The sequence below is a fragment of the Heteronotia binoei genome, chromosome 11, assembly GCF_032191835.1.
Source record: "Heteronotia binoei isolate CCM8104 ecotype False Entrance Well chromosome 11, APGP_CSIRO_Hbin_v1, whole genome shotgun sequence".
NCBI classification, from domain to species: Eukaryota; Metazoa; Chordata; class Lepidosauria; order Squamata; family Gekkonidae; genus Heteronotia; species Heteronotia binoei.
This window is the reverse complement of record NC_083233.1, coordinates 54761902-54776576: the sequence shown is the minus strand read 5'-3', so window position 1 is coordinate 54776576 and position 14675 is coordinate 54761902. Positions and strand designations below refer to the sequence as shown.

At 42.2% G+C, this 14675-nt stretch overlaps 1 protein-coding gene across 2 annotated transcripts in view; it reads left to right on the top strand.

Annotated features, from left to right (window-relative positions):
- The window catches only part of ASCC2 (activating signal cointegrator 1 complex subunit 2), a 44460-nt gene extending 29785 nt beyond the window's left edge, over positions 1-14675 (top strand). For both annotated transcript variants that reach the window (XM_060249331.1, XM_060249332.1), the window contains exons 13-19: positions 1089-1263; positions 2161-2375; positions 2872-2991; positions 8367-8591; positions 10551-10650; positions 13168-13244; positions 14272-14675. In XM_060249331.1, the coding sequence (XP_060105314.1) occupies positions 1089-1263; positions 2161-2375; positions 2872-2991; positions 8367-8591; positions 10551-10650; positions 13168-13244; positions 14272-14443 (1084 nt within the window). In that variant the 3' untranslated portion in view covers positions 14444-14675. The remainder of the gene's footprint in view (positions 1-1088; positions 1264-2160; positions 2376-2871; positions 2992-8366; positions 8592-10550; positions 10651-13167; positions 13245-14271) is intronic.

The window sequence follows — 14675 nt, the reverse complement described above, 5'->3', positions numbered from 1 at the left end:
TGAATATTTTGACTGTAACATTTGAATTCTGTGAATATGGTTCATTATGTTGTATACCAATGCATGTTTTGACAATTGTCACATCCTGATTGAGCTTAAGACCTTTGGTCATAGAAGCTAATAAATGAAATGGAAAGGTAATGTTTTATGTGGCAGCTGCCTTTGCAGATGTTTGGGTTTGTGCAAACTGGCCCAGATGTGGCAGACTGGGTGCTAATTGGGATGTGTCATAGGGACTATTTCTCCCTTATTCTGAAACAACTTCACTGGCCTCCCAGTCTGTTTCTTGTCCCAATATAAAGTACTGCTGCTGACTTTTAAAGCCCTTACTGACCTTGGACCTGGATACTTGTAGGACCACCAGCACCTATGTGAATCTGCCCTTAGCTCGAGATCCAGAGCTTGGCCTTCTCTCTGGGCAAGAGATATTTATTTTATGAAGGGTAAGATAGCCAATTTCTTGCTGGAAATATGTCCTATTCCTTAAAAGAGGCTTAATGAGATCTTATTTACCAAGTGATGTTATTTACTTCCATGTCATAAAAAACTTCAGTTGTCCATGTTGCCACACAGATTTTATTAAAGGAGCAGGGCATTTTTCTCTAGGCCTTTTGGCAACCCTACTGGGAAGGGCTTTCAAGAGGAACTGAAAGAACCATCTTCCGTAAGCTGATCTAGTTTTTGGTTTAATATTTTTACTCTGGCTTCTTTTAAAGGTTTCAGGTTTCAGCGTCATGTCTGAATGTGACATGGGAGGGTTTTTAACTGCTGCTATTTTACTGTTCAATTTTGCTGTCCAATAATTTCATTTTACTTGTTTTATTCAATATTATTTCATTATTTTTTGTAAGCCACCTGTGTGCTTTTTAAGTGGAAGTTCAGGGTATAAATCCTCTGCATAAGTAAAAAAACCCCAGTCCTGTCCTGATGTGTTGGGTGAGGGTGGGGAAAGGAATATATATGTCTGTTATCTTTGGTTATGTTCTTCCCCTAACTCTTATGATTTTAGCAGGCAAATGGTGATTTGTGTGACAGATTAGTTTACTATGTATTTCAACCAGCAACATACCCTTAACATAAATATATAGGGATGAAACCCGGACAACTTACATTCTGCAAGCTGTGGAAGGTGCCTGGGAGGGAGTAGACAGAAGGAAAAAAACAACGAAAGGTCCATCCATGCCAGCAGAAACAGCTGGAACTTCAGCAACGCCACCCAGCAGCAATGAGGGGTTGGAGAGGCTCATAGAAGATTCTATAGAGGTGGGTTCACAAAATACACTTTGCCTTGCCTTAGTCATGAAGAGAGATGTGAGGACGGCAACATAAGCTGCCCTGATGTGTCACGGTGTTCACGTATGCATTCATGAAGGCCAGTCTAGCCTGTTTGAATTTCATACCAGAAGTGCTTCAACTCATGGCAAAGATCAGCATGGGCTGCAAATAGTCCCCCCACCCCAAATCAGATTGTTATCCATCGTCAGACTCAAAATAACTGTGTAGAAGCTCTGTTTCTGAAGCCACTATATCTTTGTTCAAAGCAATAGGCCTTCCCTGTCCTTCCAGGTAGAAGACTTGAAGCCCCAGTGCACCAGCTGTTTGCATCTTACAGGTGCTGCCTCTGCTTATTCCTACTTCATCCCTGGCTCCCCCCCGCCTCCCATCAATCTGAGTACTTCCTTCTCACTCTGTATCTGCTGCATCTACCTAGACTACCTTTCCAGAACAAACCTCAGATTGCTTTTCCTGCTTATTTTAACTTGTCCCTGAGTTAGATGCTTTGGTTTGGTTGCTTCTTTGGAAAAAGTTTGGTCTGCAAAAGATCCATCTTTTCTTTTCCTTTATCTGAGGGGAGTTGATCCCACAGGGGGGCATGGTACTGCCTCCAGAGCAAGGCAATTTATTGCAGCAAAGCTTTCCTGAATAAAGTGATTCTGACCTTTCCTTGGGAAGCCTCTATTCTTAGTCTTTCTTTCTGTGGTGCTGAACCAGAAGCACTCAGTCTCTTTGGCAAAGATGAAGAGTCCATAGTGAATTTAGTGGCTTTCTGAATGTTTGGTTGAGATTCTGTTTGTTCTGTGGCAGTCTTCTCCCTGTATTTTTTGCACCCTGCTTCTTTTAAAATATTGTGACCCTGCCTGTTGTGTTTGACATGTTTAGTGTGCTGGAGCAGCTGCAATGCCAGCAGCCAGGGTCTCTGGGGTAGAGCTGGATTCTCTGATCTCCCAAGTGAAAGATTTGTTACCTGATCTTGGAGAGGGCTTTGTCCTGGCCTGCCTGGAAGAATACAACTATGATGTTGAACAGGTGATCAACAACATTCTTGAAGACAAACTAGTGGCATCTCTGAAGAAGTTGGACCATGCAATGCCAAGGTGGGGCTAAAACAGTTTTTTTTCCTTTTAATGTCCTTTTAACTTTCTGAAAGCAAATGCTTGTATGACTTGTGTACTTTTTGAGATGATGGCTATGGAACACCATCCTTTATATACAGACATTTGATTGGAAGAAGAAAGAGTTGGGTGCTCAAGTTGATTTTGGACATTTTAAATTAAGGTATTATTGTCTGCTTTGAGATTTTGAGGATCTGACATACTTCTTTTAAGCAATAAGAATCTTCCTCCTGTGCCCTTCCCACCCTGGAGGCCAGTTTCCTGTTCCTGGGATGGGTGGATGCAATTTTAAATCGGGAAAACAGTTCAGGGAGGAAAGGCCCCTATTGGCTTTCTTTTAAAAAGAATTTTGGTCCTAGGACTCTTGCTGTCACATGTAATTCAGTTCCAAGTTAGAACATCAGAATTTCTGTTCTTTGTGTCATGGTATCTTGTACTTTGTGACAAAATGCTGACCTTTTGACCTGTTTTCCTCCAGGCCAGTGAAACAAGATCCAACCCCCCTAGTCACTGCACGATGCAATATTTTCCAAAATGATGAATTTGACGTTTTCAGCAAAGATTCTGTGGACATGTCCCGGATACAAAAAGGCAAAAAGTGAGTTATGTGTCTTGTGCCCCACAGGCATTCGTAACAAGCATTCTGAATCTCGTATGCAATTCCAAACACTTTGCTGGTTAGTTGGGAATTGGTTAGGAAAACATTGTTGTATCAGTTTCCCAGTCAATGGAAGTGTTATTCCCTCTTCAGAGTGTATTCTGATTGCAGTATAATGGAATGCAGCAGTGGGGCTGTTTTCCCTATGCTATTTTCTCAATGACAATTCACATCCCTCTAGTGACAATTTGCCTTCTGAGGGGGAAAATCTGTATAAAATTCTCTCCCCACTGCCACTTGCTTGAACAGATTGGCAGCCCTTTTATCAACTGTTGCATTTCAGTATTTTTTTTTTTAAAAGAGGGATTGTCAGGAGACCTGTCTCAGATCTCTGACATGACATGCAGTTTGTCTCAGTCTATAAGGAGCCATGTCAATTTTTTTGTCATCTTGCTCTTCCAGACTGACATGTGACACTGCAGCTCCATGTTCAGATCCCCAGGCATGTAATTTTTAGCTGCAAATAGGCGTCACGAAGGGCCTAATATAGAACAGAGCTGAAATGCTGTGGAAAGACAGTTTAACTCTTTCCCTTTATGGCTCTTTCTCTGACTGGGCTTCCCCATTTTAAACCCCAGAAAGGAAGCAAGACAGTTGCCTGGTGTTGGCTTGTCTTTTTTTTCTTCCTTAGTGCTTCAGGCGAAACTGTGTGTGTGGGTGAATTAACTTTCCCCTTCATCTTGCAGCGTTGATCACCATTTTCTCACATAGCTAACTTGGGTCTGTGGATCCAGATGCAGATCCCAAGCACTATGTGCAGTTCAGTGCTAATCACTCTTGTAAAAGATACTGCAGCTCTTCTGGAAGCAGCTAATGCCTTGTGTATTTCTGAACAGCTCTGTTGCAATGCTGCCTGGCTGGCTTGACAGGAAACAATTACTGAAGTGTCATCAGCCTGTTTGCTGAGCACCAGCTTGAAAATTCTTTTAACCTTTTCAGGTGCATGTGAGCCAAGCTGATATTGCAAAGTGCTCATGAGGGTGAGCAGCCAGATTTTTGGGCAGTGCTGGCAATAGTGCAGTGTTTAGTAGCGGGACAGGGGTGCTTGAAAGCTAATCTTCCATACTGCGTGTAATTGTGATTGTTGCATAGAAAGGATGCCAAGGGTGGAGCTGCACCATGTAGATTCCCTGTGCTTCCATGTAAGGCTTTCATTAGCCTCTATTGCTCCGGGAAACTGGTTATTCCAGATTCATCTGCACCTGAGACATGATCTTCCACCACTGGTATGAGGAGAATACAGAGATGTGGAACTCATAGACTCAGGTAATACATACATTCCTGAAAGCAAAATGTTATTAGCTGTGTAATTTAGAAAAGGGATTTCCACATAGTTTTGCAGAGGAAGTGCTTACATAAGGTCTTGATGAAAGCATCAGCACTGATAAGTCAGCTGCCAAAGCTGCTTTTGAATGAACATCTGCAGGATTAGGAGCCAGTGTACGCGGCATGTTCTAGGTGCCATTGGTTGTGAAGTTTTAAGGTATTGTTTAGAAAAGGCAGCCAAAAATAATTTGCTGGCTAGAATAAAAGCTGCTAGCTCAAGGGAAATAAAATGCACAGAAAGTGGTAGTTGTGCAGAGAAATCTGGAGGCAGGTGTAGGAAGATGGCCAGGCTAAGACTTGAGCCTGATCTGGAAACATTGATAGCTAGACCAGGTCAGCCAGAGCTGTTGAGCTGGCTGTCATGTCAATATTATGATAATATTGCCCACTTTGCCCTCCATTCTGTAGAGCTGTTTCCTTCCATAATGGCCACTGCCATGCAGATTGGGAAGCTACCAGCTCTAGTTGTATAATAAAGTCTGTTCACACAATCTAAGTCATGTGTGTTTTGCCAAATCTTTTCACACCCTGTAAAACATTTGTCATTGTGCCGTTTGGCAGTTGGACAGCTCACTTCACCAGCTACAACACATCCACATGTTGGCATATATAGAGGGGGCTATGTGAAATGAAACTTAAATGACTTTCAAATAAGTCAGCTTCTGTTTGTGTTGGCTTAGGTGCTGTGTCATGGCTTCCCAGTTATAACATGGGTTTAATGTTTCTTGCCAGGGTGTGCAAAGCATGGGAAATGCTGTCTTCTGTATGATTTCATGTTCTTTAGTAATGATATTAGTATCTTGGTGCAGAATACAAATTCATGAGTAACCTCTGCTTCAGCTGAAAACAAGTTATATTACTTTGTGATTCTAGCAGTGTGTTAGAGATTAGGTTTATAACCTGCCCTTCACTTCAAGAGGGGAATCAAACCTCGTTCTCCGAGATTAGAGTCTGTGATTTTAATTATACCAAACTAGCTTATGGCTGCCACTGTAAATTGCATCTCCCACATATGTGAGCCTGAAGAAGCAGCACAGCCCAATATGTATGTACAGCATGGCTTTCTCTGTACAGGAATGCTGGCTTCCATGACAAGGCAAAATTCATAGAGCCTCTAGGTTTTGACTGTTGGTTGCAAAGATGGGATGTTTTTAGACTTCTCTAGTAGTTAGTGTCTCTTGGGCTACAATTGGGCCAATTTCAGCTTATTAGATGGTCTGAAAACATTTTAACCATTGTGGGGGCAATCTGAATATTTCCTTCTGAGAGAGAGAAAGAGAAATGTACAAAATGCCTGTTTTAAGGGTTTTTTTTTTTAAAAAACAATAACCGGGAGTGTCTTACAATGATGTCCTAAGCAGAGTAGCACCATTCTAAGTCCAGTTATGCACTGCTAGTGCATCAAATGGCATATATAGCTGCTCAGAGCTGATGAGATTGGGCAAGTTTAACATCAGGGCTAAAAGCAGCCTGGGAAAACACTTTCTGATTGTAAGCAGGGGATGAGGAAAGAATTACCCATTCCTTGACATCATAGCTCTGCCCCTCTCAGCTATTTTTTTGCCTTTAAATTAAGGTCCAGTGTTGGTGGTGTTTTGGCTGGCCCATCTGTTTTTAAGTACTCACTTGCTGCTGCACTGTTCCATAGCCACAGGTGGTTGGAACTTTGCCTTTTGCATTTGCGTAATAGCGCACATTACAGTGATCCAATGTTCAACAGAATGAACAAGGTATTTGTAGATGACATTAGGGGGCGCTGTGTACCTGGAAATGCGTCTTCACTGCCAGATTCACCCACTCCATTCATGAATGCAGGACACCAGTCCCTGCAAGTCCCAGCCCATTTCCAATTTGTCTAATTGCATCTGGCATCCCTTGAAACTCCCTGCTCCAATTTCAGCCTCCTGTGGCTGCTTTCATCTTGGTGGATGCTGCTAAATTGCTGCAGCCAGAATTGTTTAAGCAGTCCTGAGAGGGGCTTAATTCAGCGAGCTATATCCATGCAGGCATCTGTGATCCCGTGGCCTCACTGGGGCTAGATCGGGGAACTTTTTAGAGCTGTCTGGTGCCCCTTGTGAGAGCCACTCAGTGCTGCAGATTGAAATGTTTCCAAAGATGCTATGTCTCCTCTGAGCATCTGGAGGCCTCTCCTTCCCAGGTAGTCCATTGGTCCTTCTTGACCAAGCAGGGCTATAAACACATTCAGATCAGGCTTTAATTTTGCAAGGTCACATTGATCTTATCTAAAAAGCATCCTAAAAATGCTTACAATAAATAAGTTAAAAATGCCCACTTCTTGGTTATGTAAAGACTTGATTCCTTGCCTACTGGATCCCCCTGAGGCTTTGGCTTTAGGGATTCCTGATTCCCACGTCTCTGCATCTCAAGGCTTCCTATGGCTTCATATAGCAACATGTAGAATGAATTGTTCCCTGTCAGACTGTACGTGATTAAAGGAGGAGGCTGTGTTATGTACCGTTCTCTGCAAGCGTTTTGCAAAGCTAGAGAAGGCCCTGAAAAAGGCAACTGATAGAATCAAGGGTTTGTAGCATCTTTCCTGCAGGAAGTTAAAGTGTTGTGCAGGCTTTTTTGTCCAGAAAATAGGCAGGGTATTATTTTACTGAATATATAAATGTAATAAAGTTCTAATACAATCTTGGAACTGGAATAGTGATTTAATACATTTATGGTATTTCATTCCCTTGCCCCAAAGCAGAACTAAGATGCATGCAGTAAAATTGATTGGCAGCACATTCAGGATTCAAGACTGACATCCTTAACACACAGGATTCATTTCTGCAATAGGTGCTGATGGCCTAGAGACTTAAATAGCTTTAAAAAGCCCTAGACTCATGGAGCATAGGTCTGTGGAGGATTAGAGCTTCCCCTTGAGTCAGGATTTATCTCTCTTCTTTCTTTTCAGTCAGTGGGCTACCACCATGTCCTTTTTCAGCTAGTCCTTTCTTTCCTTGGCAGGAGGAGCCAGCAATCCTTTTAGTAACTTGAGAAAGCAGTTTGGCCTGTAGTGAAGGTGCCTGGGCTAGCAAGTGTTTTATTAGGGTACATAAAGCTAAGGGGGAAAAGGGGCCAAGACAGGTAGGTTAAACGACTGTAAACTTTCTAACAACCTTGTTCATGTACTTGAACATTTAGACAGGTCCTCACCCCCACCTCATATTTGAGGTTTAACTTTATCTTTGCTCCAGATTTGTAATAGTCAGACAAGCAATTTCCAGTTCTAAAGCTTGAGGGAAAAGGGGGGAAGTGGCAGAAGAAAATTTATCACCCGATCAGTTGAGTGAAGATAGTATGAGGCTCCCTCCCTCAGATTAGGGTGATAAAAATGGGTTAAGGCAGGAAGAGCAGACAGGCATCCCAGTCCTTTGGGGTGGGTTTTATGTACATTGTAGAGTGTGGTTTGTGTTCCCTTGTATCTTCATCCTGTTTTACGTAATTTTTTCTCCACATGGTAGTATGTGGTTGTGCAAAGGAGTTTGTGGATGCAAACCACAAGCAGCTAACTAAGTTAACTTAGCTTACTTTACTTAACTGACAAGCAGCTAATTTATCTGCCATTCTGGAATGAATCTCTTTTATGGGCTATTGCAAAAGCAAAATGTCTGTAAGCCCACATGGCATCCATTGTGGTAATATGGATGGCAAAGGCAGGAGAAAATCTTGCAAAAGAGCAGATTGCATATAGGCGTGGTTCGTGTGCCTAGTTATTAATGAATTCTAGCAAACAGGAAGAAGAGTTCATTGAGTTAATGTATGGTATCACTGGCACTGATAACGTCACTGCTTTCAACACTAGTTCTACCTGCTGCATCAATTTTATAGTGCAGAATTCTCTACTCGCCCTGCCTGCCAAATAACATGTACTCCTTGGAGTAGTCCCTGTTTACATTTAAAGATCAAGTGCAATAAGTAAGACCAAATGGGGAACTAGTTTTTGTTTTTTGTTTTTGCTGTCAACACTTGACTTACAGGAGTGACAAAGCCACAACCAAAGTTTTATTGAATGACAAGAGCATTGTGGCTGAACAGAGGGAGCGCTACAGTCAGTACTCTGTGATAGTGGAAGAGGTCCCAGAGCAGAGTGGAGAGGGCCTTTTCTACCAGGATGATTACGAGGATGAATATGATGATACCTATGATGGCAACCAAGTGGGAGCAAATGATGCTGATTCGGATGATGAGCTGATCAGTAGGAGGTGAGTTTGGGGCTTCCTGTGGATTGGCCTATGTCATGGCCCATTAGGGCAGCAAAGACAGAACAAGTTTTTATGTTTATAGTTAAAACCAGATTGGGATTTGAAACATTGCGTGGTGAGAAGAGATTCTATCTAAGAGCTGTTGCATAGTGAGAAGAGGTTCAAACTAAACACTGAATTCCTTTCTTATAAAAGGTATGGACAGTCATCAATAAAAAGACCTTCGATATTATAAATAAAACTTTACCAACTTTATTTGGAGATCTTTATCCAAACAAAGGCGAAGGCTGTTCCTTAAAGATACATATGTGTATCCCACAATACCATGCAATCAAGCAGCTCTGTTTCTCAAGTTACACGGTGATTTGCTTCATATAAAATATCAATCAACTGATACATGAAGTGTCGCACAATACCTGCTGACTTGAATCAGCCCTGCTGATACGTGCCCACTCAATGAATCAGCCTCTGGATTCATGTCGAGGTGGTTTTTGTTGACTGAAGCTGCAGCTGCCTCTTACATTACTAAACTGCAGTCCTGCCTGGAACAGGTCAACTTTATCCCGTATTATAGCAGGCTGATATTAAAGATGGGTTTATTTTTATTTTAACTGATTTTACCTTGTGTTTCTCCCCCAAAATGGAACCTGGGGTGGCTTACTAGAAAACTTGTACTAAACAAAAATAGCATGCATACAGCAATGTCATTTTAGAAAGTGTTATCCCTGATCCTGGATTCAATCTCCGTACCTTCATCCGAAGTGTCTTGTATGGCTGTTTGCTGCTCTGTTAACAATGGGTCAACTGGGAAAACATTGGCAGAACAAGCTGAAAAATGGCTTGGACAGTTATTAAAGTGTTTTTAGTCTTGTCCTATGGATAGGGCAGTGATAGTGGCTTGGGAGCCATATGTGGCCTTTTGACATGTGGCTTTTCTGAGCTCTATTCCCACCCCCAAATACCCCAAAGTGGGCTTGTTGCTGACAGTTGGTTCCCACCTTGAAACATCCACCACCAGAGGGACTGGAGGGTAGGTGAACTGCAGGCCCCATGCTACAGACAAAGGACCCAGAAACTCATGTGGATGCAGCCATGGGCATAGTTATATATTTAATAGTTGTATCTTGTATCTGTATATTTGATTGGGTGGTGCACTGGGTATACAGGGTACACAGTAGTCATGTGGCTGTTTTAGTTTCTGGAAATTGCTAATAAAGCTTTCTGGAAGCCACAACTGATTAGCACTGGTTCAAGATTTTGGAATAGAATTGGGAGACCTGGGCAGAGATGCAGGGGGTGGACCCCTCTAACAGTGGGTCTTTTCATTGTGTATGTACTGGTGGAATGTGCTGGTAGTGCCCAGCACAAGTATACCCCAGAATGACCTGCTTCCATTAAAAGCTGAGTGGAAGGAAACAAGGCCAGATAAGTGAGTCATACAGAGATGCCATAGGAAGCCTTTTCTGTTGATAGGGTCTTTGGGGGCTGGTAATTATTTAACACATTTTTCCCAGCCCACTGATCAGACATCAAATTAACGTTTGATAATATAACATTTGAGATACATGAGGAGGAAGGGTTTATTAAAATTGGGTTCTGTTTTTGTATTCAAACCTGCAATTCAGCCTTTTACAAGATCACCAAGGCTGCTTATGATAGGAAGAATATTAAGAGTAAAGTGATAAAATGTGGATGCGTATTGAAAGCCCCTCAAGTGTGCTTCCCTCTTCTTGCTAGTCTCAACAAAGCAGATAAAACCGAGTTTATCACCAACTTGAGGGTGTTTATAGATGTGAGCACGTCAGTCTCTCCCAACAGTACATAATGGAGGAATTCCTTATTTGTGTGATGCACATCCACAGGCAGGGCTAAACTTTATGGGAATTGTCACTGTGAATTTTTCACCTTGAAATTCTCACTGTATTCTCTCTCCTAATCCACCTCACCCTTTCCCTATAGGCCATTTACCATCCCTCAGGTTCTGAGATCAAAAGAGCAGGAAGAGGAGGAGGAAGAGGAAGAAGAAGAGGTGGAAACCAATACAAAGGAAGCTACGAAGGTGATTTGATTTGCAAGGGGGTGGAAAGGGTCATGGAGTAAGCACTTCCATTGCTGTTTCTAATGTGACAAGGCAGAGAACGAGCAACAGCATTTTTTACTGTGCTGCTTGTAACACAGAGGATGAACCAAGGTATGAGGAAGGCTTGCACATTTTGCAGTTCTGCTGGTTTGGTGAGAAGATCTGCAGAGGTTGCCCAACAGGAGCTGCTTTCTGTAATTTCCTTCTCCTCCTGGCTCCAGCCTGAGCAGAAGGCATCCATAGCCCCCTCCCTTCTAACACAAAGGCTCAGCAGCCTCTAGCTTTTACAACCAAGTCTGTGCCCTCATTACCTAAACAGTGATGGGTGGGTTGGTTGCTCTGCACCAAGGCAGCTGTTCTGAATAGCAACATTATGGAATCCTCTGCCTTCATCCTCACTAGGTGGCTGGCTAGGACCAGTTGGGGTAGCAGGCAGTGAGGCATTGTCAGTCATGGAGAGCACTTTGTGTGCAGTGCAGGGTAGGTTTAGCTCATGAGCTCAGAGCATCCTCTCACCATGACCACTTTCAACATATCTGTTTCTGAGACATGCTACCTCTTGATAGATTCTCAAGGTCCAGTGTCTGATCACTAGTTTGGCAAGGCTATCAAGAAAAGGTTTCCTTTTGTAGAACAAGGCCTCTGCTACCGTAAATACTGGAAATGTTCCACAATCTGGGTGGATCAAGATGGATAGTCTTGTTAGTCTTTCTGTAGCAGTAGAAAAGAACACGAGTCCAGTAGTACCTTGAAGATTAACAAAATTTGTAGCAGGGTGGGAGCTTTTGTCAGATCTGAAGAAGTGAGCAGTGACTCATGAACTCATCCCCTGCCACAAATTTTGTTAGTCTTTAAGGTGCTACTGGACTCTTGCTCCTTTCTTACACTGTCAGGGTGTGAGGCAGCAGGTATGGAAGTCTGCAGCCTGATCTATCCTCTCCAACCTCCTCTTGTTGCCCATGTCACTAAGCTCAAAATCCAAAAATAAGAACAAGATCTGTGCAGCACCTTTTGTTAGGATCAACTGCAATGACACAAAATAGTGTGCCAGCTTTTGAGTACCCCAGAACTCTTCCTCAGGCTGATGCAACAAAGTAAAAAAATAAAAAGGTGGTGGGGGAAGCAAAATATATATTCCAGGCCATGATTTTGAAGGACTTCTCTCACTGACATTCTTAATGCTGAATATCAGAGCACATAGATATACATTGGTGTCCTTGATCTACGGCTGCATTCAAGTTCCTCTGCATTAAAGAGAGAGGAAAAAGAAGCAAACAGTGTTTCTCTGTTGGAATGACGAAGATCAACAGAGTTCCTTTGATCTGTCTGACACTAAGAGAAATACACAGCTGTCTTATAAGGCTGAAAGTAAAGGAACTCCTTGATAATTGTTGCTAACACTAAGCCAGCACTTCTTTGAAACGGAGAAATGTTCATGTCTGAATGCAGTAGGAGCCAGGAATCTGTGAAGAGTAGGGCTGCTCTGCATTAAGGCTGCCTTATTTTAAAGGTTGTCATAGCAGTGCTGAAACTAGCAATGCTTTCCTTAAAAATACTTTAATAAATGTATGCATAAAAGCACAAGGAACATGCTATTAACTGTCTTATACAGTTGTATGCACACAGAAGGTACTTCCCGTTTATCACAGGAAATTGCTGTGAGCGTAAGTCCTCCATATGTTCATTTATATTTCGATAATGTGTAAACTTCTTTCCCAAAGCTCCAAAAACTCCAACACAACTTTATTTTTCTCCCTGTCTGAATTTGATTATAGTCATTAATTTGCTTATAATAATAACCTTCCAAGCTTTTCAAAAGTCATTTATCTATTCTTGGCTTCCTGTCACTTTCCAAATGTTTTGCTCAGTTAGGAAATTATCCACCAGCATCCTTCCTAGCAGGTTGGTTGAAGAAAAGAAATATTGTCTTGGGGTGGGGTGGGGGAGCTCTGAAATATAGTACTGGGCTAATCTTCCTAGCTGAGGGCACAGTTTGCTTTCCATGTTGAAGATCATCAGGTCACTTGCAGGTAGCAGGTCTGGAAAAGAGCCTTGCCGGAATGTTTTGAGAGCAGCTGTCTGGCAGACTAGATGAAACTGGGATAGATGGGCCATTGTTGAGTATGATTGCCAGAAAAAATACAACAACGAGGGTCAGTCTTAAGTAAAAATATAAGAAGTTCCCACTTGCCAGTATAAAACAGCAAGCATGTCAAGTGCTGTGTTTGAGCACAGACAAACCATACAGTCGAACTGATAGTTCTGGTTAGTTAGAATTCTGTCCCACTGCAGTTTGAATATGCTGCTTTCTATTTTCCTCTCATAAACTGTATCCTCTAAAGTTCATGAGCAGGACCACTTTTTTGAAAGCTGCCCTTCCCCATCTTGCAGGGTAGGGTGGGATATAAGCAGCAAGAAATAACAAAAATAAAAACCTCAACAAGAAATAAAAATAAAAACCTCAACAAATATAATGTTCTTTCTTTTCTGTGACAGGACCACTTTGTGCAGGACCCAGCAGTGCTGAGAGAGCGAGCTGAAGCCAGGCGGATGACCTTCCTTGCAAGGAAAGGGTGAGGCATACCCCTGCTCTGTGGGATGATAGCTAGAAGGGAACAGCACCACTTCCTGTTGGTGATGGCTCCAAAGAACCTAGTCCTTTGAGAAATAAAAGCCATGGTCCTTGATGTCTGTAGCTGGCTAGTCCCCTTTTTTGCCACCTCTTTCAGATCTTGTATACTGTGGCATTTGGCAGAGACCAGTCACCCCATGAAGCCCAAACATTTATATATCTTATTTTTAAAACTGGGGCTAAATTAGCTACCTTCCATTCCTCTAGTAAGAAGGTCAGGTTTAGTAACCAGCTGCATATTTTGGTTGGAAGATCAACCATTTCCCACTCAAGATCCTTAATACTCAACAAGTTACTTTCTGCCCTTAGTGACTTAGTAATTTATTTTTAAAATGTCTTCCTTGAAAACAGTGGTGCAGACATGGGCATTTCTGCAACATCTTCTGCAGAGAACACTCCATTGCAAAGCATTCATTCCACATTTTTTGAATTTATTTATTTTATTCTATTTGTATCCCGGTCTCCTCACCTAGGCGGGCTCAGGGCGGCTCACATAGACATGCCTGTGCATGAGTAAATACAGTAACACATTAAAACCATAAACCATGGAATAATATAAAAACATAAAATACGTAAAATATTTTGCCGAAATATTTTGGCGAGAATTGTCTTTCTCTCCACCTTCAGAATTTTTTTTTGACAGCTAAGATGCCTACCACCTTCTCCTTTGGTTGAATTGTTTTCATCTGATGATTTTTCTCTCCCCTTCTGTATTCTACATGTCTCAGTGAGAAAGGGGGGCTATAAATAAGATAAAAAAGAGGCATTTTTGTTGACTGTGCCAATGTCCTTAATATGCTTACTTGCATTTCCTTACTTTCATCATGGCTTTGTTTTGCTTATGGCTAGAGACATGTGAAGCAGCCTAAATCTCTCTTGCAGTAAATAGGAGCTAGAAACATTTGTTGATTCTTCCAGCTGCCTGGTGCAGAACTTATGACAAAGGTTTTACTTTCTGTCTGCTGCAGGCATAAGCCAGACAACTCAGCAGCTGTTGCTGGTAGCACCAAAGGACATGGCCAGAGTCGAGAGACAGCACAGGAGCGGAGGAAGAAAGAAGCCAGCAAGGGGACCAGAGCTAACCATAACCGGCGAGCCATGGCTGACAGAAAGCGTAATAAAGGCATGATCCCATCATGAAGAATGGGAGAAGGGGGCCATACACTTAGTCACCTTATAGTCGACATCACAGAAGGCATCATACTCTCAAATTTAGCACTTATCCCCTATTAAAGGGTTCCTGCCTAACAGTATGACTCTGGTTACTACCCAACGTATGTAACACATTTGATCTCATTACATGGGAGAACTGCAACAGCTGTGTGTTGTGATATTTATAGTGATGGCATAAAATGCTTTTATTCCCACTCAA